This window comes from Aphis gossypii, chromosome 2, assembly GCF_020184175.1.
Source record: "Aphis gossypii isolate Hap1 chromosome 2, ASM2018417v2, whole genome shotgun sequence".
Lineage (NCBI taxonomy): Eukaryota > Metazoa > Arthropoda > Insecta > Hemiptera > Aphididae > Aphis > Aphis gossypii.
This window is the reverse complement of record NC_065531.1, coordinates 38,472,266-38,499,979: the sequence shown is the minus strand read 5'-3', so window position 1 is coordinate 38,499,979 and position 27,714 is coordinate 38,472,266. Positions and strand designations below refer to the sequence as shown.

Below are 27,714 nucleotides of genomic sequence, written 5' to 3'. Positions count from 1 at the left end.
CAATTTTTTTGTTGTTGAGTATTTTTTTATGTGCAGTGGCCTACTGATTTGTCAATCTCGATAGTAGTGAGTGGTGATATTTTAGCAACGCCCGTGATATTTAGATCCAATTTATACTTGTTTCCAGAAAACAATAATTTTGGGATATTCAGTTTTATTATATTCATTAATAATGAAATTTTTCTGTACCAGTGTACGATTTTGGACGTAATAAATTGTATTTCATACGCCTGTTTTTGTCGCCAAACAACAACCGAACGTTTTCAGATCATTTGTACATCAGGGTTTTTTTGTTGTTTTTTTTTTTAATATAGATCACTGCAAGTCGCAACACGTTGTTATAGAGAATAACGAATACAATATTATGTAACATGAGCCCTGGCCTAATTAAACTTAATTTATTATGATATTAATCATCCAGAAAAAATTATATTATATTAGATACTTAAGGCAATACACGTACTAAAAACCTATCCACCGATTTTTAAGAACCGATTTCAGAGGTCGCGTTTTAGAATAGTTCTTAACACATTCAATTGAAGACTCCTAAAAACTTTCTTTTTTTTTAATGATTTTAAAATTAAATTTATTTTGACTACTACACTAACAATAATAACAAATGCTGTATTTTAAAATAATTGTTTATTTTCGTAAGTGGTATACGCTTAACGCCTAAATCAATTATATATCTAGAAGCTATTGTACTTATAGACTTAAACCAATATTGTTGTTGATCAATCCACCACAGTTGGATTGTTCACCTCGGTCGCAATTGTCCACAAAGCGATGTACATAATCCCGTCAGCTGACGTGCTGCGAACTGAGATAATACCAAAACCAAAATAAGCCGAAGACAGCATTTTGCAACTGTTCAATTTTTTACCGGGTAAAGTCATCAATTAGTAGTTTACAATATTATACGTTCTGCGAGCATAAGAATCCTACGGCCAAAAGGTAATACCAATAAGACCGGAACACGTTATCGCGCTCAAACTCACCACCGCGTAAACGATTATTCGCATCGAATCCCGACGGCGGCGAGAGGAGGTGGAGGTAACAAAACTCAATACGTATAATTCGTAAAACGTGTACGACTAACGCGTACGCGGCAAGCAGCAGGTTGAAGAGTTTAATTTCACTCGGTTTGTTCCGAAAATCTAGTCCTGTAATATGCGTTATAATTATAACGATGTTGTATGATATAATATTATAATATCATTGTACAGCTGTTGTTGTGTATTGCGTATGTGTACGCATTATACGTTATTGTCTCGTTTTCTCTACCAGAACCATATTACGTAACGCGTGTACGCACTGCGAAATAATCAAATTACGGTCGGGAGCTGAGACCGCGGATATATCGCAGCGGGGCGCAGATAATAATTTACCGCCGCCGCGAGCTCGTGGCAATAAAATCGGACAGACTTGAGGGTCACACGGACGGGACGGCGCGTGAACCGTAAGTATATATGCATTCGCGCATCGCGGGCCATCGGTTTCCATTTTCTCGAGGGTGACATTTAAATTACCCTTTGGCAAGTGCTCGACGGCGCGGCGGCGTCTACGAGGGGACTTCCACATGTATACATATTGTATTATACATAAACTCGGCAGTAGGTACATAATGATATAGTATAATACAGAATGAACATGATACAGTACGGTATTATATTATAATATGATAGTATAATATTTTATAATATTATATAGCGGAAGTGGACCCGTCTAAAAGTCAAATCCGTGGCATGAGCTGCTGGTATGTACGATGTATATTTATACAATAACAAAAATAACATCACATCTACGTTGCAGAAATAATCGAGATTTCAAAATTATTTTTCCTCGCGGGAACCCGAGTAAGCCATAGATAGTTTATAGTTATCTAGCAAACTAGAACGCAATAACAATAATATTATATTTAATATATTTTTTGTTTTAATGACATTTAATGTTAACAACAATTATTTTTAATTATAATATTTTATGTTAGATTCTATTTTATTTATCTTCATTAATTGTATCGATTTATTCGATATTGTAAAATTTTAAATTTTACATAATAATTATTACAAGGAATAAAAATAATATCAATTAATATAAATAAAATAATATTTACCGCAAAATTCAAAACATACTAGTAATATTTATTACTTATTTTAACGTTTTTATTCACATTGTTTGAAACTTACAACTAACTAAATACAAAATAATAATAAAATAATTATTTCAAATTTTGACCCGTAAAATACTTATTTAATTTTTATCAAATTTAGTTATCAGAATAATCTAGGAATTTTTGTTTCCCTCACATGTCCAGAGACTATAAAAACAATAAACTCAATCATCTATTATTTAGACGCTAAAAACGAATATCAAAGTATTCCCTACGCTGATAGGTACATTGAGTTTCTTTATTCTTAAATTAAGACAATAAGTTTAATAGCATACACCTACATTAGTTTAAAATATAATATTTAAAACCAAATTATATTTATCATTTATGCATAGATATTTATTAAATAAAATAAAATGAAACCGAACACAATAATATAAAATAATGCCAATATATAACATAACCTTATAAACAGAATTGTCATGATGTTTACTGTAGATTACGATGGATTTATATCGTTTTTATCGGGTTTTTTTTTATATTTTTATCGGTCGTTTTACGACTAACGTTCTTATAAGTAACATCGATTCGTTATTGAAGTGTGAACCTAACGAAAAGTAAAGGAATTTGATTGTTAAACAAACTATCGTCACCGAAAAGTTGTTGCCGCACAATCAAACATTTGGCTGTCAATTTTATATTTATTTCTTTAGAAACTAAAATTGAAAATATTTTTTTTTTTACCTTTAAAACACACGACAAACGGTACTTAATAATAACAATAAAATATTATGGTTGAAAGATTGATTCAAGAGTAGCTCGTCGAATAATTCGCTTTAAAATCAATAGCATTTAAATTTTATACATAGGTCATAAATTCATAAACCTTTCGAAATGTCATAGCATAAATTAATAGGGTTTAATGGCATCTGAGCAACTTAAACGAATTTATTTGATCCTAATTAATTTGTGTAGTTATTCTATACATGATTTACTGCAAAATACCGATTAGATATTATTTACCTACATTATAGATATGATACTACAGCAATGTTATCTATATATGGTGTTGACAAACGCGTCATAAAATAATTTATTTTCATCCTACATACCCACTATAAGTACAGAAGGTTTCCCAACAATCTCGACATACGGAACTTAATAAATTGAAATGTCCTATATATACATAGTAGTATAAATAATATATTATATAGGGTGTACCTTCGACACTATTGGTTTTGAATTACTTCCGTTGTTTTGTATCAATATTGATATTAGCTATCATTTAGTTTAGTTAATCAGTTAAATTTGTGTTTGTTATAAAATAAATTCAATTTTATTTTATTTTTACTATAGTGATACGTCATAATATTATGTTGATCGTTAAACCTCGTGTTTTTCGAAAACAGTGATCTCCATTCGAAACGGCGTTCATAAATCATGATTATACTGTAAGGTTATGCGCCTCCCCCCATGCTATTATTTTATTAAAAAAAGTTAAGTTATTCAAATTTTAAAACTCACGGACCTCATAGGACAACGGGTTCACGGGATAAATTGAGTAAAAAAAATTTCAATCACAACGTCAAAAAAAATGTGACCGATCATCTAATAGAAATGATAACCAATATACAAAAATGATAAAAACAACGTCATCTATATTGAAACAAAAAAAAAATAACATGCAATTTAAGACTGGTGCAGCTAATGTGAAACCCTGAATAGAATGTCATGTATTTTTAAGTAACACTCGGAAGCGTTTAAATTGCAATAACGCCGTCCGCCTAGTGGTGATGGTAAAAGCCCCGCTGAAGTGACACACACCAGACGATTTATTGACCACCGTTGAGCAAAAAGGAGGTCGAGCAATTAATTCATCGTACGGAAACCGTTGCCAATAAAACCGACGGCCATACTATGGGAGAAAAGACGTTATAGTTACTAGTGACGCCTACACACACACACCATAGAATTTTCATCAAATTTTCGACTCTGCCCAAAAAGTATATCAAAGGTTGTAAATATAGCAAAGAACCTTACCTAACCCATAATACCACACGCCGGTAAGCTTATAAACACACAAGTTACATGTTGTTTACTATTTTAGCTGAAGGATTTAGCATCAAAGATTTGCTTTGAAATATATTGAAACGGCTCGTATCCAGCGATTACGCACTGTACAAAATAATAATATCGATGGCAAAATTACGTTACAGTTGTTTGGGCGGTTCTGTCCGGCCAAACAAGCGTTATAATGTTATATTATATAGATACTAAGAGGATCAGCATAACAAAGTCAAACGCTTTCTAATGGAATTTACAAATGTTTCAATCGATCCGTCATTGTAATCTATCATGTGTAACGCGTGGGCACATCACTCTACAAACTCAGTCATATCGTTCGATTTACGGCATCCTTGTTGTAGTGAATGGCGAATCATGAACGATATTAAAAAAATATTATACTAAAGACTTCTATTTTTGCATGTTTTTATTTTTTTTTTTTTAATGGGCCAATACATAGCAGAATCAAAATATAAAATATCCTATTTGGTGTACCGAATTCTAAATTAAAAATTGCATTTTACATATTTTTACAATATTTCAAAGTTTTTGCATATTAGAACATACTTTAGTAATAGCAAAGCTTTTATATGCTTTTTAAGTAACTTTAAATACCCATCGAATTCTTCCATTGACTTTGAATGAAGCTTTTAATGTATTAGAACTTACTATCAAATAACCACCACAGATGAACGTGGTGAGCAGAAACGGACTGTCAGCTTATATCACTAAGTATACTACATGACATGTATTTTTGATACATAGTAAAGTAAATGACTTGAGCTATTCAATTCATTAATTCATTCTACTTTTAGAATTTCAGTAGATCGAGATAATTTTTTATAAAAAATTTGAATTAATTACATTATTAGTATTTAATTATTAAAATAATACATATAATATTTACATCTCATTTTATATTTACCTATAATATAACTTAAAATCATTTTTCTGTAAATATCATAAAATAGTGAAAACAGGTTCATAAATAGATACTATCTTAAATTAAATTAAACATTTAATTGTGTATGATAAAATAAAAAAATATAATAAATGATATACTTACGTAAAAAATAAAGGTCTCACAAATAATATTTTTTTTAATTTTAACATAATAATTAACTTTGTTATTTTCGTATTTTATAGTGAATATTTACTCGGAAAACATTAATTGCACTTAATTAATTTTCTAAAGCAATTGCATCAACAATATATACTTAAAATAAATTTACGGACGAAATTTCAGCCTAAAATAAGATTTTAATTTCAGAAAGTTTAACAGGCGTATGCCAGTGGTATTCCTCCTTCTCTATTATGAAATACGGTTACTTGTTGAAGTCGTCACAATTACATTACCATTGCTATAGCTTAAAAATGTATACGGAATTCACTTACACACACTTATTGATATAATTAAAATTATTCATGTTAGTTAGTTTAAGTTTAAATTATCTTAGAGCTGTTTTAAATAATGATGAATTTTATTTCTTCGGTGTCATAAAGATTTAATAATATTAATAATCGTATTTCATAATTACAGACATTTTTGAGTGTAAGCTAAAATAACTAATTGTCGTTTATGACATAATATCAGTTTATTTATTAACACTTAACATTATTATTAAATAAAAAAAAAGTTATAATTTTATAATATTTCTTGATAATCTATACCTTTCATATAATATTATAGTAATACTCGACTACTGGTCTGTTTCTACTACCGTTGAATAGTCAAACTGAGCGTGTCCATCTATTAGATTCTGAACAGAGCGAAGAATGTATTGATTTTACAACGTTATGTGTGTGTATTTTTGTATCTTAAGATACTCTTTATAGTAAAATAAACTAATTTTTAACTTCAGTAGCACTGATTTATCATTGAATTCATTTTTAACACATTCATTGCAATGACTATTCAACATTCGACACTTACTGTACATCAGAGCTATTACCTGTTTTAAAGATAACCTAAAATTTATTTTTTACCTGTAAGATTTTAATATATATTGCATAATATCAATTAAAATCACTATGTTCGGTTCTATAGAATATGAATAAAGAGAAGCCTTTTCAAATATTGTCACTATTTGATTGTTGTTATTTATCGAAGAAAATAAAAACACCATGAGATAATTTTTATTCGAATCCAATATGAGTACTTATGTCAAAAATAAGTAGCAATTATATAAATGTGTTTTATATATATATTTAACGATTGGCTTGGTTAATGGCAATGACTGCGATCATATACGGGAATATTCCTAGATTTGACCACGAAATATTGTCAGCTAGAAGGCGATTATAGAGTGTCATATGAAATACTTTATGTATTTATATTGATTGGTAATGTTTTATTTCATATTATCTATCAAAGAAATATTGAAAACACAAGGTGCATATAATCCGCAATATTCCAGAATCATAGTCTAAATTTTTATGGTCGTTTCAAGACAAGTCTTCGACATGATTCTTTTTTTGGCTCATAAAATATTTATTAATTATGAAATTTGATTTATTCATTTATTTAATTACTTTTCTCAATATATTTATTTATATTTTAATATGAATATAGAATATCACTGTTTTATTGCGTGGTCAAATAATTAAAATACACAGAATGAGCTTTTGAAAAAGTTACAAAAAACATACTAGATAACACATTAATACAATAATAGGAGGGAGTCCTATGGAGTCTGTATTGGTACAAAACATTAACCATATTATGAATCCTTTACTCACGTAATTACTAAATGGTGTGTGAAACGTTGAAGAGAAATGAATCAAACTACGAGAAACTTTAAAGTTAATCTGTAAAGAGCAAGTAAGGTTGGAGGTGAATAAACATCGCCTGTTTATAGACCTTTTAAAAATTTAGTCACAATATAGTGATATAGCTTCACTAATAAAACTAAGTCCAGATGATTGACAAAAAGAGTAAAAATTGTGTAGTGGAAAAGTGATATCAATAAAGTAGCTTATAGAATCTCGTTAACTTTCACTATACCCTTTCGAGTTAGCGAGCGTTATCAGTAGTATACGGGTTCCAAATTAAAGAATCATACTAAAGTATTGATTGAACTATAATCCATTAGATAACCTTATAATTATTGAAGGTTTAAGTCTAAAATCTTTATATATATATTATGTTTATTCGTCAACGGATTTAAGGCTTTACAACAAATCAAATCAATATAAAAACACGTGGTCAAGACTAATCCATGATTTAAAGCAAATATTCATAAAATTATAATCACTACGCAAATTAACAGAATCTTGAAGATAATAACTGACATTCAGAGGATAATGGATTTTGGTGAATGTAGTAAATCATAACTTTATATTTAGGTTATATGTTTTATGTTTAAAGATATTATCTTAGTATTGTAATAATTAAAAAATTCAAAGAATGTGTTAAGCAATTATAAACACATTTTATAAGAATCAATAAAGTAATAGGTACTATAAGTCTATAAATATTATGTATAATAATTGTTAACATTTTTTAAGATAAAAGATAAAAACATTTGTACAAAAAAAAAATAAACAGTATACACATTCGTGTAGCGACTACCCTTCTAGGAAAATTGACTACTCGTTTCTCGAGGTCTTCACGTTGATTAGATGATTGGCCCTGATATCAAATCAAAGAAACAAGCTATTGAAAGAGACACAACAAAAAAAAAAAAACCAAATTATCTGATCCGACATGGTCCCTCATATAGTGAAAAACTCAAAAACGAACACTGTACCTAAATAAACGTATATCCCACAAACTACTTTAAAATCCCTTGTGGAATCGAACTCTACAGAGACCCGAGGGAAAAAAAACAAATACAAGTTTTTCAATTTAAATCCCATCATAAATGTCCCCCATTACATGTTTCAAAATGTAAAACGTATACTGTGACTTTCTTCCCCAGCAAAACTATTATCAAACATCCATAAACTATCACAAGTTGATTACACGTCTATAGTTAAAACAAAACAACCATTTTTTTTTTAATTTATCAAATATATTTCAACTAGCAAATTCTATTTGTAAATAATGACATAAAATATTTTTTTACTAATAATATGATATTATAAGTATTCTTGTCATACTACGTCAAGTAATTTTATTCCTGTTATTTTGACTACATGTTAAACTATTATTCATTCTTTATAATTAATAAAAGTGATATTAAAAGGATAAAGTAATATAGTCTAAAGAACATATTTTTTACATTTAACGTTGACAACTTAAAATTCTACACAACTAATATTCTGCAGGGTTCAATCGAAACACTTACTGCTTGATTTAATTTAATAATATTTTGTCAATACGTTAAATCTTCTTCTATACTATTTTAGTATAAAATATTACATTATTACCTATATTCACATTTAATATTTAGATAATATATGTGTTTAAAAAAAAAAACAAAAATAAGTAATTAGTTTAATTAGAGTAGTTTAGGCCATTTAGGGACTTGTATGTTCTACTGAATTTCTTTCAGATTTATTCTACTGCGGTAAATAATTTTAATGTTGGGAAATTGATTTAAAAACTTTTCAACTCCAATAATAAATATCAATATAAAAGTTATATGTTTTTGGTGAAAATAAAATAACGTTTGTCTATAACATACAATAATAACAGTATCTTAGATGTATATATAATATATATATATATCATATTTCTTGTAATAAATATAGTTTCGTAATAGTTCAGAGTTCGAATATTGACAAAACGATGATGATATGTACTTACTGAAAACGATGTATATTTTTACGGTATTTACGATATGAGATAGCGTAGGTATTTTACAATATATTATCAAGATGTTTTATTTAAACAGAAAACATACTTTTTCAGTGATTCCGCGAGCAATCGGCAAGGGCCGCGATGGTGGACATATATGATTAAAAAATATTATTCAAAATCCCGCGGGTCGTACAACGTTTTGTTGGAATAATACAAGCGCAGGTCGCTGCATTCTACTCGTAGGCGCTTACAAATATTATACAAAATACGGATACGTAATACACTATTATAATATATGACGATATGAAAACATATTATTATTACACGTACAGAACGACAATATGTGTGTGCAAGCGAGTAAATTATTGTTACACCTATATTATGATGTGTATACCTACAGTTCATTTAATGGAACATAATAACAACAACAATGGTATATATAGGTATGGGTATTAATATAGGTATAGGTAGCATAGTACACACAATGGTACGAATCGTTAACCGTTTCGGTCGACCACGATATTATATTATTATTGAGAGCGTTTTGCGCGCATTATAAACAGGGAAATGCAAATTCGAAAACGTCCCGTCGGGAGTGTTATATATATTATTATGTGCAGTTTATACATATTATATTATAAACTTTAAAATCGCTCGCATCGTCCGGTAAAATCATTAATTTTCTCTGTTCTGAACCGGAACTCGGCGGGTAAAACGCAGTGTGGGTTCGCAGATACTGTTATTTTATATTATTACCTATATTCAGTACCACTCCTCGTCCATGTGAAACTAAAAGTAATATTATATATTTATATATTTTGTTATAAAAATATTATAATATAGTATTCCCTATGTATTTAAATAAAAGTTCTTAAAAAAAAACAACATAAAAAAAAGAATACCGACGCACATGCGGATGCCATGAAAATCTCGTATTTCACATTTTCTCAAACTTAACACCCCCAACAGGTGTTGTTGTATATGAATTGCTATAACGGCAAAGTGATCGATGTAAATATTATTATAAAACGAAATAGCTTGCAGTAGTGCTGAACTCTATATGATATCCGAGTGTCAAGGATGCAACACATTATGTTTTGTGTGTGTGGTAACTGCGGGATTGGTAAATTGCGCTCCGGAAAAAAAAAGTTAGTACGTTTAACTCGTATTTTTTTTTATATATCTTATCGCCTTCATTAGAAGTTACATTTTATAATTATAATATAAATATTGTGTAAATAATATACGTTTAATTGTATGTATTTTTTATAATAGTATATTCTTGATACAAACTTAAACACAAATTTGATATAAATATTTTGCTCAATTTCTAAAATTGGATTTATAGCCGATATCCAACTCACCTACTACTTTTTTATACCTGGACTCAACTATCTGCTTTCTAAATATACGCAAATTATCACGGCCCCAATTTCAATTTATCTGGCCCCGGTAACTGATTGTACAATATTATTATGTATTCATTGAACTTATGAAATAGTGTTAATTCCTTATTTTAAATGGTATTACTTATAATAAAATATATAGGTACTCGTTGGTAAAATTTTATAATATGTGATATATTGTATTACACTATACGTATATAGAAAATATTATTAATTATCGGTATATGATTAATACAACCAATAATATGTAGTTAAATGAGCATATCGTAGTATAATTTCATAAATATCTGTATAGCTTTCTTATATAAGAATATATCACCATTTTTTTTTATAATCTAAATATTATATTTTAATTTTAATATTATTTTTAAAGTTGTACTTATACTATATTTGTTTTCAAAATAATCGTTTAAATACTTTTTTTTTAATTTTATCAGAGAGATGATCAATCAATATATAAAATATTCAATGGCATTTTGGAAATTTATTTTGTTTTTATTTTACGAATAATGACATTATAAAAAATAATGATGATAATAAATTCAAACTCAAATGTCTTCAATCATCTTCAATACCTTATTCCACCAAAAATGGCCAAGGAGGAATTGTCTTAAATTCACTTAAAACAAATGGATTTAATTATAATTAAACTTAAAAGAACAGACGTATTTTTATTATAAAAAACGCATATGAATACGAAAATAAAAAATGTGATGTTAATATTTTTAATATAATCGTAATTTTAAAAAGGCTTTAAATATAATGTAGAATGTGGAATTTATACTGTTATCTAAAGCTCTTAAGTATTGATATAATTTTGATTAAAAAATAACAATAATTTATTTGTTACTATTTGTTACTTATTAAGTAGGTATGTTTATGTTAGATTTGTAACGATTTACCTGCACACTTATACATTATAATTATATAAATTAATATTATTATTAAATTGTCCATAATGTACCTGTGCTATTCAATTAATGTAGTTAGTCAATATCTGATGATATTAGATTGAAAGGTAAAATACTTTGTGAATCTTTCGATAAGTCTGTAAAAATAACGTAAGTTGGGCGTAGTGGTGTATTTGTATAAAACTTTAAATTTATTTTCAGTAATAAAACTTTGAATAAAGCTTCGGCGTCACTGGATATAAGTCATATAATACTTCAAAATATTTTGTGGTTAATAAAAATTATTAAATTCAAGCTTTAACACCACACATACAACGATGTAATAAATAAAATGCGTATGATATAGTATAATAGACATTAGGTCTATTAGGATATACATTCAACTTAAATTTTTATTATACATTATAGTTGAAAAATAAAATTCATTATAAATCTTCTAATTTGTGAATGGCGTGGTAGTCTACGAACGTCTGGATCGCTGATTTCAGTTGCATCTACGTGATATGTATAGTAAAAATTCGGTATAGTAAGTTATCGGATAGATGAAAATTCTATCAGCTTTTAGTCGTATCATGATGACGTGATTCACTGCTGTACCACAATATTTGTGTGACCAGTATAATTATAAAATAAATTAGGTACACAAAAAATGTCGATTATAATGTTTAAATTATTATTAAAGTATAATAAATTATAGTATAATATTTGAAAGTATTTTATTACAATTAAAAAAACGTAGAATAGTATAATTTATAGATTAAAAAAACGAAAGAAAATTAGTAAAACTAAAAAAATACTTAGTTGAATATAAATTACAAAACATACATTATATGATCACTGCTTGCAATGGCGATATTTATAATATTTTTATTCCATTTTTGACATAAAGCAAGGGCTGATAGTGATAATGTATAAATAATTATTATAAAATGATAATTTACTATTTTACTATGACACGATATTATTACTATGATACCATTTGCTTCTATACACTATAATAAATAATATACAAATGTATTTATAAATATATAAGTTGTTTTTAAAACACGCGATCGAAGTTTAGAATTTATATACATTTGATGGAAATTCGCTCTAAATATGAGTTACAAACAATTAATCTAAAATATATTTATCTATATATAATAATTTATATGCATATTTACTCATACCATTATACTTTACATTGAAAATAAACAAAATACTGCACTAATTTATAAAATAATTATCACAGTTATGCAATACTAATGATCATATCATATTAAAGTGTACTGATGGAATCATTATTGAGCTTTCATCCATCTGTGTGCTTTGTGTCTACGATTACCAGAGAGAACATTAAATATTATATTGAAGTTTTTTTTGTAATTTATTACGGTTTTTACTTATCAATAAACAAATACGCAACGCTATTTTAACCATGATTTTCATTTACCATGATAGTTATTTTTTAATAATGTTATCGATTATATACTTTCAAGTTAAAAACCTGAATTATTGAGTATTTCCTCCCCTCCACCCTTACATAAAAAAATGCTCTGAAATTGTCCATGTGTATTTAGTTTGGTGTATGATGATATTAATATGAATCTCTCTCTGTCAAAAAAAAATGTTGGGTGTATATTATTTAATTATATTATTATAATGCACGTCATGACGTTTTAAAATGAAATATTTGACGAATTTTAACATAGTATTATGCGGTCGTGTTTAACGAATTAACGTGTACTATTCATTATTTGTAATAATATATTGTTGGATCGAGTGAAATAGCTTGTTCAAAGCTTATAGAATAGACTGCAACTTGTAGGTATTTTGTATAATATATTTTATGTAAAAAGTTTGTGTAATTTTTTTTCAACTTCAAAATAATGACATGATGTATTTATACACAATGGTTGTAAAACAAGGTGTCCCACTCCCCCCCCCCCAAAAAAAAAAAGAAAAAAAGAAAAATAAGAAACTGGTTTACTTGGCCGTAAGTTATTTTAACCAAATTCCATTTGGTTTAAGAACCATGGACACCACTAGAAGGCGGTATCAATGACCACAAAAAAATTGTTCGACCTAATTTTCAGATTGAAGTTTAAAAATTTGAATATCAATTAAATTAAGTTGGTCATAATTAAATGTATGTATATTATATATATATATATTATATACCAATTAAAAATTTAACCAAATACTTATACTTATGAGTTATTTTCTACATAAGATTAACCTGGAAAAAACATACTAAAAAAAGAAAACAGTCTAATACTGGCCTACATCATTTTCACTTCACCCTTTATTATTATCCTCTTCAATGAGTTTGACAAACAACATTTTAATACGTCATAAGACAATTATAATATAATTTTGGACAAATTGCATTCAAATCTGCGAAAATCCACTAATCTCTCGTATGTCATCAATCCCTATTCTTAATAATAATAATAATAATAATAATAATAATAATAAAACAGTTTTTCTGAACCCATAATGTTGCTGGATGGTTCTCTTCCTCAAGTCAATCAAGTAATTTTAAATTATATTCAAACCATTTATCTATTATGCCATATTTTATATAAATTGTAAATAAAGATTTTTCAATAAAAAAATATATATGTTATATAGTAGAATATTCTTAACAATTCTATAAATCATTGTAATAACTTTTTTTAAATATCATTCTTGAAATTGTTTTATTTTTGTCTTCATCAATATTGCGTTTGTTATATTAATGAATATTATTTTTTTTAATTACATCTTATAGGTCCTTGCATACTTTAGTTTCAACTGTTAATTTGAATGTATATTATATACGTTGTTTTGAACATTCAAAATGAAAATGTTTGAAAATGTATAAATGTGTGGATGTGATTTACAAAATTGTTCATTAAAGTATAACTAAAAATTTTCAACATTTATTTTTGTTCTGGAAATATTTGACCTACAATTGGGCGATATTGTTGGAGAAAACATACAATTTTGAGAGATATAATTGTCAGTTAAATAATCACTGTATTTAAAATTTTACTACGTGCAAAATCAATTATCTCTTATCTATCTTTTATCAAATAATATATCCCGAATTCCTGCATGGCGCATAGATGACAAACCGTTTGCAAACTAGGTTACCATAAAATGTATTATTTTAATATTTATAATACAATTTTAATAAAATTAATTAATATAAAAAATATATAAAATCAAAATATTTTTTACATTCATGTATTGATATAATGGAAAAATGTGTCTATGTTGGACGTGCGTAAAAATGCTATAACGGTAACATATTGCGCACGGAATAATAATAATAATATGATGATGACGACGATGATGATAATGATGAATCGTAATTTGTGTTATTTTTTTGGAGATTAAACATTCGATCTGACGGTTTTTCGTATGAATAACGTTTATACATATACGTTTGTTTAGATAACGCGTAAAATATACACACAACACATTTATTACAATATTGTTGTTATTATTAGTGTATTATTATGTATATATACGTATACTCGATATCTGCTGTAACGTTATTAAATGCATTTAGCATAATATCATTATATATTTTATATTTTGTATACGCATTTGGAGGTAAAACCATGATATATGTAAACATATTTACACAAAGAAACGTGTCACATAAATGTATCCTCGTCGTTGTTTACGGTCTGGCTCGATGATTTAAATTCCTGTGATAAAATCATGACAAAAACGACGAGTAAAAGGTTATTTTTACCGTCGGTGTACGCATCATTTGAAATAAATTATTCGTTCAATCGGGATTAGTTCAAGAATATAATATCATTATGATTTTTTTTGCCGTATAAAAATTAAAATTTTAAATCAAAAACTTACAAGTTACAACCCACCGCCATGGAATTATAATCGTACTACCAAGGAAACAAAATATAATCTAAAATTATAAATTACTTGAACGCCAATCATTATATTATAATATCTTGATCGTCAAAATCAGTATGAAAAATAATTTTTTCATAGTATTAAAGTTGAACGTGATAATTATTCTGTCGTTGAAATACACGAAAACGTATTTAGGTACACGTAAAAATCACGTAAAGGAAATATTGTTACTGCACATCGTGCAGGATGGTCTCGTTCGCATAACGTATAAAAATGTTTTTGGGCACGAATCCGTTTTTTTGTACAAAACACGGGAAGTTGGAAAAAATCAGCATATGTTTTTGGGATTATTATTATTATTATTATTATTATCGAAGTGAAAAAAACCACGAAGACGGTAAAATTCAAATTTTCCACGCGGCAGAGCAGAAACGCATGTCGCTCCTAAAACATACTCTTCAAAAGAAGAATCAATAAAGATGGACGACATACGCCTCGGGTTGTTAAACTTGAAACGACTATTATATACATATTTGACTATATACGAACTTATATTAAAATAAAAAATACGAAGGTAATCTAATAACTTAATTTTTGTACATATTTTTGCAAAATATTTATAATTGCCGAAAATATGTATATATGTATTTTGTATCACTACATTCACTATATTTTTGATCAAAAACTGTTGTATTTTCATTAACCACGCGTGATTTAATACTCGGAAAACTAGGGCGTTAAAAATTTGAACCTTCGTTTGGAGATTTCAAAAGTCATTTACCGGTACACCAAAATTAATATTATAATTTGTAGCTGCGTACACAACTGAGTGGTGATTCTTATGTTTTAAATTATTTCTATGATTCGCAACCATATACCTGTATAATATTGATGTATAAATAAATGTTAATGCGCGCACGATCCCAGAGAAAAATTACAAAAACAAGTTCCACTGCAAAGTCTTGAGCGTGTTCCTTTTCCAATTCATTTTAAGATACGACACGACCTCTGCAGAGTTGAGTTTAGAAATATTTATTATAGTACCTATTAACTATTCATTATTATTACGCCAGAACAACATATTTCAAACCACAATGATTATATGTAAACATTTAACGTAGTTGAAAAAAAAAAGTTATAATTAATTAACCACGTAAGTCTTGACAATGGTGTATCCAGGACCCATACCCCAGGTTATCAACATTCCATAAATATTTACAAAAAAAATATTAATACTCGTATTTGTTTATTTGTTACGGACCCAGGTCCAACTAAAAATAAAATACAGTATTAGTTAGATTTACAAAACGTATTACTAAGTGACAACAAGTTGAATAAAGTCAAAAGATTAGAACATACGTAACATAGATTAATAAAAAAATATTTATCGTAGGTATGTATACAATATAATTACTTTTAAGATGATTAATTAATAATGCAGTTAATATTAAATAACTTTATAATTATAATATAATTTATAATACAATATAATATCGCATTAAGCTATTTATATTTTCATTATTTTTGACTTTTTCTATAGTACCCTGTGACCTATATATGTCTAGTGGTATGATTATTGATAATATTATTATGTTTAACATAATACGATACTAATAATAATAATAAAAAAATGTATACTAATAATAAAAACGTAAAACCAATAACTTCCTAACTGCGCCAGGAATTCAAAATGCGTATTTACATTTAATCCTCTCCGGAGACCAGAATACGCGTATAAAGCCGCACATTGTATATTATTATATGTATATGTATGTGTACATAGCGTATACATGATAAAATATTATAATAACAATACGAGAACAAAAAATAATAATAATTACGAAAACCACATAATTTGACCTATGCACGTATATATATATATATATATATATATTAAAATATATTGTATACATATATGCGTATAAGGGCACAAGTGATAACTGTCGCGTGTATGTATATTCAACATGTTATTATATCAGTTGACAAATGGCGTACCTCGTTGGACCATTTAAATAATACGGATAATTAAGCATGAGGACTTTTGAGTTTTGTGTTTTTTTTTTTTTTAGATATCGTTAACGTCATATATTAATATTATTTATTAGTTATGATATATTAAATCGAGAGAAAACCTACAATGTTCATTGGACTTTATATTTTTCGTTTTTGATACCGTCATTGGTAATCCGTTCATGTTTAAACATCAATTGTCATATACTTATTGCAATTCAATAATATATAATATCCAATAGATCAAGCACGACATTTTTTCCCGAGAAAAAACTTTGTTAATAAATAAAGTTGTGCTGTTGAAATATAGTTGGCATCGAAAAACTTAAAAAAGCTCTACTGCCGAGAATTAAATTCAAAAAAATTAAGAAGTGGTTCAACAAAGTCCAACAAAACGAGCTTAACATTTTTTATCAGAAAAAAAAAATAATACATATATTGTTAAAAATGTACGCAGCGACAATACTACTCTAAACCACGTTGTGCACAAACTACATGCCACTTATTATTGCAAGCCAGTTTAGAGTTTAAACGGTAATAATTATGTATAAGTCGTAAAACCCAGCTATTTTAGACTAAAGTAGATTACACATTAGGCGATTCGAGCTGGGGTGTCCGCTTTTTTAAAATGTCGCGATTTTAAAACGCTGACGCGCACTCCTTATACATTACTACATTAGACGCATGTAAACGTGTTCGTCACGTTTTAAAATCGCGCTACGCTTTCATACTAGACAATTTGTGTGCATTTTTTAAAAATAAAAAGAGCTCCAAATGTTATTTGAACCATTTAATTATTTCATATTTGTACCTTGTTGTATACTAGGCTAGTCGTACTGCTATTACCGCTCATTGTGGATGACTGCTGTACAATTTGTACTGAACATTAAAATTCGTTGTATTTCGTTTCGTCTATTTGTTTTTTTTAGTATAGAAGTATTTGATAATATTGAAGTCACATTTATTATTTTTGCATTATACGAGGAACATGAAATCAACAAGAAACATCAACAAAACGAAATTATAAGACGACATTAGGTCCATCCTTTAAATTTAATAAGAACAGACAATGGTCAGTTCCAGGTGACATTTATGCGTAGTTACCCAAAATAATTCATGAAATATTGTCGAATGTTATAACATCGTTTGATGAGCTGGTAAGTAGAATTATATAATTTACATATTATTTCATAAACCATGTCTAATGTTTTTTAGTATGCAATTATATGAAATGTAAATAATTATACAGTATTTTATACTAAAAGGCGTTCGAATCTCCTAGTGTGTAATCCTCTTAGAGGAACATAAATTAAAAGAAGAAAAACACAAAATGTTGTTAAATGCTTATTTCTTTTTTTTAACTGTATGTCAACAGCATTTTTTATTTACTTAATCATCTATCCAAAAGAAGCAAGTTCTATGTTTGAAGTTAATATTTTTACATATAGATTACAATTGGCTTATAATAATAGTATAGATTACATTATTATATTATTATTGTAAACTATATTCATATATTATTATTATAGTTATATATTAGATTTTTGCACTTCGTACAACTTAACAATAATCATGATATACATCCTATAAATTTTTACACTTAACAGATATATTTGCCAGAGTAATAGTTTTAATGTCGTTACTGTGTATTAACCAAGTGAAAAATCGAATCGGGTTAACTGATAAAATTGATTTTTTTCTTCTTCTGAATACTTTGTGCATGATGAAGTAACATATATCGATGTGGCGGTTTGGATTTACGAGTACATAATATTAGGTTGTAGGTATACGATTATGTTGTGTATTCTACATTACTGCATCAGATAATATATTATAACAGTTAGCGTTATTTTCTCTTCGTCAATAATCGGTATTTAATATCTTTGGAATTCAAGCGATTGCAAAATATGCCAAAAATTATACTAAGTATAGTTTTTGTATGTATAGATACATTATTACATTCGTGTTATTTATGCAAAATGTGTGGAGTCCCAACATGCATTGTTATTCATATTGTACATAAAATTCCATAAAATATTATGGCTCCGTTATTAAGTATATTTGTGATCAGCCATGGGTATAGTCATAAAAAATGTGCGTAACACAGGTTGATAATTATTATGATAATTTATTCCGATTTCCAAGTAAATAAATTATTATGATATTTAACGTAGTATTTCATCGTAAAAACGCTGAATTTTATACAATATTATAACGAACTATAATAAGTGCGGTCAAAAATGTCAGATATACGTCACGACAACAATACGAACATAATATGTAATTTCCTATTATTAATATGAGGCCATACTGCACATTATTGTATAGACTTGAGAGTAAATACCTCCTCAACATGTCAATCGACTCGTTTCGAACGTTTCGAATGCCTCAAACAAATTCCGACATTACACAATGTCTTTGTGTTGTGGTAGCAGATATATACAATAACTATATAGCTGGTAATTGATTATATCTGGTGCATTATGATAAAGAAGCTAAAAGCCATAGCGTGGTAGTTTTTTTTGTTTGTTATCACTTTATCAGTTTGAATATTTATTATCATATTATTGTCGTTTTATAATGTATATTATATATTCATGACTAAATCTAAATACTTAAATGTATTTAATTAATATTAAAAATGTATTTCAAGTATTTTAAGTACAAAACTACTGTCTACTATGTACTAACTACTAAGTAAAAGCGCTGACTGCCTGTTTAGCTTATCGCTGTAGTACAGATCGAGCAAAATCGAAGTGAAATATACATTTTTTAGGTGAATTTGTTTTGTACTCATTGGTAATTTAGGTATCTGATCGCAGATCGTTCGATGCGAAAGAAAGGGTGCACAAATAGAACCACCATACTGACTGAACAATCAAAGGATCGATCAAAGGACAACACATAACGGAAGACACAGAAGGAAAACCGTAAACCCAACACTGGCTAGTCCACAGACCAGAGAGGGCCTTAGGCCATCAATATAATTTTTCTTATATACAATGTATCACTAACTTAAATGTGAGCTCTTCGAGGGACATAACACGGTCCATGTAAAAATTAAATAATATATTGATGTAACCTGTCAGTATTAAAGTAATGCGAAAACAATTCCAACGGCGTCATTGGTTTAAACAGAAAAAAAAAATTATTAAAGTAGATATCTACCTATATTAATTTTAGATTTTCTCTAAGTGATTCCGAAAAATCACAACTTTTATTAAAAGATAATGGTCTCAACGAATCTGTGCCAAATGCAGTAAGTGGTTTATGTAGCGATCATTTTAAACAATCAGACTTTTATAAAAATAACGGAGGAAATTATAAACTATCTTTAAAAAATGAAGCTATATTATTAGTTTTTCAAACTGATTTACAGTTCACTCTACATTATTGCCAACTGAACTGTTTTCCAGCGAACCATAAGAAAAAAAATTAATATCTACATTTTTCCACAAATTAAAAAGTTACCCAACAGGCCAACAATTAATAAGTAAATTAGTTTTTATAATCCTGTTAGTTGGAGGCAGGCAAAAGTATACTATTTTATAACCACTCACCATTTCCATGTACATAATAGCATTGATTTGTAGAAAAAGTTATTATTATATTGAGTTGTAGAAATGTTATAGTCATTGTTTGAAGTATTTTCGGATCGACCTTCAACTTAAGCAACTTTTTTGAGATCAAAATTAACACATATCGTATATTGGGTGATCAAAACCATAAATATACTAATACTTTTCCTAATGTGTTCTCTTATCAAATTATATTTATTATAGGTAAGTGCAAAACGTTACTGTATGTAAATTTTATATTGATTTAATACTTATTATTTTAACCTGGATAAACTTGTTTAATCTCTTTTTTACGAGTCATACATTTATATAATATTATATAGTTACACATATGATAGTTGTTACATGTAATTAACAATTTTATTTTATATTTTATAATTGTATAATAAATTACTAACATTTAAATTATAATATTGTATTGTTAGTTATAAGAAATGATAACAATAATAAATGTAAACATTGACTACACACATATAGTGATTGACTTCAAATATTGTTATGCTAATTAGATATCTAGTTATTGTAACTAGACATCATAACGATAAATACATGTACAACTGACACTTGGCCAAAAATGGGAAAATTAGTGATTGTTTTCATCTATTTAGAGTTAAGTCACTATAGAATAAAAACAAATTAAGTTAGAGTATAAAATATAAATTAGTGTTTGTAATATCCCAAATTTCTAACTCAATTTGTATAAGTTAGTTTTTTATGTATGAGACAATGATAAGGTTAGTTATCATTAGTGCATTGTTTATTTTATTCTACGGTCTGCCTAATTAGTGTAGTGTGTCTCTATTATTATAATATAACAATTTCGTATGTCTGCACGTGTAGCTGTGATACTACGATTGGACAGCGAGTCAGTTTGTGTTGTTTGCAATGTTCGTCTTAACTCGTCGCTTGTGGAGAAAAAGGGACAGTTAAACAGATACCTATAGTTAGTAACAACGCTCATTGAAGAAAGACAGTTTAATGAATGTTAAATTGAAAATAATTACTGAATAAGATACCACCAATGAACAAACGAGAGTGTTTATTAAACGTTGAAAAATAATATAATGGTCATTATAATATTTTATGGGTTTAAACAAAAAGAATCTTAAAAATCCACTAGCCGTTTATTTTCAATTTTAATTTATCTATATAATATATATATATTATATTACATTTACCAAATATTATAAGTACCTATTTATTATTTAACTACCTATAAGACAAATATTTCAATTTATTCTGTGCTATTTCAATAATATTAATATTCATAGTAACGATTGATAATAACCATTCATATTTTAGTGATGTTTAAATGATATAATCATTTTTAAATACCGTAAGAATAGTTTGATATCAAAGCGATGTGATATGGTAAATAATTTTGAATTTCACACAAAATTCTGATATTATGCATCTAAAGCATATAATATGTACATTTTACATGGGTGATGTCAATTAAACAGGCCTACTCACCATGAAATCAGCAATCACGTTTGCTGTGCAATGTATATATGTTATACACGCTGAGGTTCGCCGATAGCTATTTATAATGTAAAAACAATACACGTAGGTATAAAAGGTATATGTGTTTATTACGTATATAATTTACTATATTATAGGGTTTGTGCTTGGGGTGCTTGGGGTGAAAAGTAAAAATTCCCTCTGTATTTGAGTCCAAAATATTTATGCCCACCCAAGTGAACGTTTGTTGCACATGTTACTAGCGAGACGAAAGTTCACACGTATATCTTTCAGCAGCATCTTTGTATCTCTCTTTTTTGATCTCATTTGTTCCTCTATATTTTATTCTCTCCCTCCGCAGTCTCCGATTCTCTCTCTAATTCCTTCACTTACACACTCTCTTTACCTATCTCTCTCTTCCACTCCATCGCTAAACACTAGTGTCTAGTCCAATGTCTGTCCATGGATGTGGATGATAAACTGCTACAGGATTGTAACGTTATTTGTTAAGAGTCACGCGAGTTAATCCACGATTAGATTTAAATGTTTGATAAATACAATGTAGACGATTACACAACGCATCATTATATTAATATACACGATCACACGCGGAGCAAACAATTATAAATTATTATATTAAGTACGTCAGACGGTAAACGTAAATGTACTTAACACATAATACTTTTATTCATGTTTGGTATTGAATGACCAATAATATAACCAAATAAAGCGAACAACACCCAATGCAGATAGGGACTGTGGAAAAATAGTGGCTTTAACCATATTAATTTTTAATCATATTATTATAATATTGTAATAATGTGTACATCTTATATATAAAAATGAATCGCAAAATTTGGTAAGCGCATAACTCAACAACGCCTGGACCGATTTCGCTCATTCTTTTTTTGTTTGGGTCGTAATTGTCAGGAGAAGGTTCTTACGGACAAAAAATTTGAGAAAGTTATCGGATTAGAGAAATATGACGAGGTGGTGATGAAATTACAGAGGCGCCATCTATCCAGCAAATAGTCAACTAAATTATTTTTGGTAGTCAATGGCAACCATTTAAATAAAATAAATCATTTATTTAAAATGTTTTTAAAAATGCATGCAAATAGACATACAAACAACGCAAATGTTCGCAAATGTTCGTTGAAGTCCAAGGATGGTTTTTACGGCTAGAAAAATTAGAATTATTGCTGGAAAAACCCTAAAAATAGCCCTTTTCTTTTTAAAATAGCCCTTCCTATAATATTTATAATATAATACTGATCGTATCCATGGCAACCAACAATCGTGTTTTGTGCAGAGTGTTTAGTTAGTTAGTGTTTGTTTAGTTCGTGATTAGTGAAAAAATAATTTATATTTGATATGCCTCCTATAAGACGAAGCAATTTAGGTAGAAGAACCAGAAATGCTACAAACCAAGCTAATTACCGATCTAATTCACAAACGCGTGAAGCGCGAGCAAGTTTGAATCGAGCTGCTTTTAGTTACGATGTGTCAATTGACTACAGTAACTACCAATGTGTTGTTATTGGTTCTATGAACTCGGTTTGCTCACACTGTAAGGCATTAAAATACAAAAACGAAGCCAATGGATTGTGTTGCGCAAATGGTAAAGTGAAATTGATACCATTGGATCCACCACCAGAACCATTGTACTCATTGGTTTCAGGAATAGGAACAGATTCTATACACTTTTTGACAAATATCCAACAATATAACAATTGCTTTCAAATGACTTCATTTGGGGCAACAAATGTAGTTCGGGAAAATTTTATGCCAACTTTCAAGGTATGTATTATAGCAGTTACTCATAATTATTTTAGAGAACAAAATTTTCTGTCACCAAAGTTAAGATGTGTCACTAATCTTCAATTTCTTAATCATTACGAAATATATCACTTAGTCATCATATTATATGGTGTTTCAGTTTCAGTGACACTTTTATTATATTTTATATTTGATAGATATTAGTTAAAACTAAATATATACTTTTTAAGATCAAATATTATTTAAGTTTGATCACCGACAATCCATTAATTTATACCACACCATAATATTTTTTTTATTTACAGATACAAGGGCAAATATATCACAGAGCAGGTTCACTGTTACCAGTGTCAGATAGCGACAACAAATTCCTGCAAATTTATTTTATGGGCAATTCACCACAAGAAATTGATCTGCGTTGTGCACATAACAATTTAGTAAAGAGGTCTATTGTAGAACAATTACAAACTTTATTTCATCAGCACAATCAATTGATTATATTGTTTAAAACTGCCCTGGATCTGATGCCATCCGATAATCACAAAATTGTAATCAGAGCTGATAAAACACCTGCAGGTCAACATACAAGACGTTTTAATGCACCAACTATTGATGAAGTTGCTATCGTTGTAGTTGGAGAAAACTTGGAATCCCGTGATATTGTTTTACGTCGTCGGAATGATCAATTACAACGTATAAAGGAAACACACCGCTCATATGATGCACTGCAATATCCCATTATATTTTGGCAAGGTGAAGATGGCTACGATTTCTCAATAAAAATGATAAATCCCATTGCAGCGGTAACTAAAATATTAGTTTAGCTATGGCGATAATATCTCAGTCATTATATTATGTATTTTAATTTTATATTTGAATGTTATTAAAACAAAATCTATTTACAGGTTCTGAAAAAGTCAGTTCAATGAACTATTATTCATACCACCTAATGATTCGGGAAAATGAAGATAATCACATATTGAAATGTCGGCGATTATATCACAAATATGTTGTTGACATGTATGTTAAAATTGAAACGGAAAGATTAACATTCATCAGGTTGAATCAAACCAAACTCCGATCTGAAGAGTATATTCACCTTCGAGATGCGATTAATACTGATGGAAATGCACAGAATGTCGGTCGGATGACTATTCTTCCAGCAACATACATCGGAAGCCCTCGGCATATGCACGAATATGCTCAAGATGCCATGCCGTATGTTCGTCATTATGGTACAGCAGATTTGTTCATCACATTTACATGCAATCCGCAATGGATAGAAATCAATCAGGAGTTAATCTCTGGGCAATCACCCATTGATCGTCATGATATTACAGCCAGAGTCTTTAGACAAAAGTTGAAATCTTTAATGGATTTCATCGTAAAACATAATGTGTTTGGTGAGACACGCTGCTGGATGTATTCTGTGGAGTGGCAGAAACGAGGATTGCCACATGCACACATTTTGATTTGGTTGGTTGAAAATATAAGGCCAAATGAAGTTGATGCAGTGATATCAGCTGAAATCCCTAATGTACAAGTAGATCCTGGATTGCATGAGGTAGTTATCAAAAACATGATACATGGTCCCTGTGGAACTCTTAATCAAAATTCACCGTGTATGATGGATGGTAAATGTTCAAAACGATATCCACGGACATTAATATCGGAAACAATTACTGGTAATGACGGTTATCCATTGTATCGTCGCAGATTGACAGCAGACAATGGAAAATCAACAATTGTCAAATTAAATCAACAAGATATTGAAATAGATAATCGTTGGATTGTTCCATATTCACCCATTTTATCAAAGACATTCAAAGCACACATCAACGTTGAATCTTGCCATTCAGTGAAATCTATTAAATACATTTGCAAATATGTAGCCAAAGGGAGTGATATGGCTGTGATTGGAATTGGTGCAGAGAATTCCAATGATGAAGTTACCCAATACCAAATGGGCCGCTATGTCAGTAGTAATGAAGCAGTTTGGCGAATATTTTCTTTTCCTATTCATGAGAGACACCCTTCTGTTGTTCACTTAGCTGTGCATTTAGAAAATGGACAAAGAGTGTATTTTACAGCACAGAACGCAGTACAAAGAGCTGCTCAGCCACCATCTACTACATTAACCAGTTTTTTTGAGACATGCCAAAACGATGATTTCGCACAAACATTGCTATATTCTGAAATGCCAAAATATTATACCTGGAATCAATCCTCAAGGAGATTTATACGACGGAAACAAGGAAAACCAGTTCCAGGATATACAGATGTATATTCCACCGATGCGATTGGCCGGATTTATTCAGTACATCCAAGCAATGATGAATGTTTTTACTTACGACTGCTATTAGTCAATGTACGTGGCCCAACATCATTCCAACAGTTACGAACTGTTGATGGTGAATTGTGTGTATCCTACAGAGAAGCCTGTCAACGTTTGCAATTGCTTGAAAATGACGCTCATTGGGATCAAACTCTCAATGATGCTGTAATATCATCACACGCTCATCAAATACGAACATTGTTTTCTATAATCATATCTACATGCTTCCCATCAAACCCAATTGATTTGTGGATCAAGTACAAAGATTATATGTGTGATGATATTTTGTATCAAATACAGAATAGAATGGGAAATCCAAATATACAAATCAGTGAAGAAATTTACAATGAAGCATTGATTTCAATTGAGGACATGTGAATAAAAAATAATTAAATGAAACTATAACAGTTAAAACTATAACTACTTACTTTTAAATCATTATATATGTTTTATTTAATTATTTTTTATTCACAACGCCCTATCACCAGGGTGACGGTTCTGTTCAGGAGAATTTTTTAAAATACGTAGGCACAAAAACTGCCACATTACAAATCTTTCGTCGTGAATTCGACGTAATATTAGCACTATCAATAAGATTAAATTAAAAATTAACACACGGCATACGAAAATGCAAAAAAAGAAAGTAACACACGGGCAACGCCGTGTCGGGTCAGCTAGTAATATATATATAATAAAATATCGAATAATATACTGTATAATAACGTTAATCATATTTACTTACGTTTTTGTTGATTGCCGATTTAATTGTGTACCTACTCTTTTTATTGTAGGAACTCATTATAACAGCAAGTCACTTCAAAGTTAAAAAGATTATTAAATAAAAAAAATAAACTAGCATCGTAAGATACAGGATACTACGAGATCTTATGAGGTAATAAAGCTCATTTTTATTTTTTCCTTTAATGATAAATTTCTTAAAATTTTAGTTTTTAGATTTCTTAAGTACCTAATCTTAAGAACTATATTTAAATTATTTATATTTTTATACAATTTAAGAAGTGTTTAAGGGTGATACAATTATCTTTTTTTGTGACTACAAGAACCTATATTTTTATTGAAAATTGTTAATGTAGATGATGTTGTTGAATATGGTGATGTGTATAAATCAAAACCAAAACAAATGGAGTTATTAAAATGTTTATAGTAAAGATAATATTACATGCAGATTGATATACATATAACAATAAATTAATTAATTACATTTTGAATTATTTTTTTTTTGGATGATTTTTATCAACTATGAAATAATTATTACTATAACTATCAAATCATCATACTCCATCAAATTTAAATTTATGTATGATAAAATTTATAAAAAGAAAGTTGTACTAGGTATTAAGAATGAATAAGAAATAGGCGATCCTTGTTTAAAAATAGTTGGAATTACCATTTTTTAACATTCGAAAAAAATCTAAATAATTTAAACTATAGTTTCATAAG

General features: G+C 28.5%; 2 protein-coding genes across 2 annotated transcripts; both read left to right on the top strand.

The window, feature by feature from the left end:
* Nucleotides 1–23,071: 23,071 nt before the first annotated feature.
* LOC126550329 (uncharacterized) lies at nucleotides 23,072–25,628 on the top strand. Its single transcript, XM_050201643.1, has 3 exons — nucleotides 23,072–23,939; nucleotides 24,224–24,721; nucleotides 24,824–25,628. The coding sequence occupies exons 1-3, from the start codon at nucleotides 23,514–23,516 to the stop codon at nucleotides 24,845–24,847; spliced, it is 948 nt and encodes a 315-aa protein (XP_050057600.1). The 5' UTR covers nucleotides 23,072–23,513; the 3' UTR covers nucleotides 24,848–25,628.
* LOC126549777 (uncharacterized) lies at nucleotides 24,937–26,631 on the top strand. The gene has a single exon (XM_050200147.1). The coding sequence runs from the start codon at nucleotides 24,937–24,939 to the stop codon at nucleotides 26,629–26,631; it is 1,695 nt and encodes a 564-aa protein (XP_050056104.1).
* Nucleotides 26,632–27,714: the final 1,083 nt, after the last annotated feature.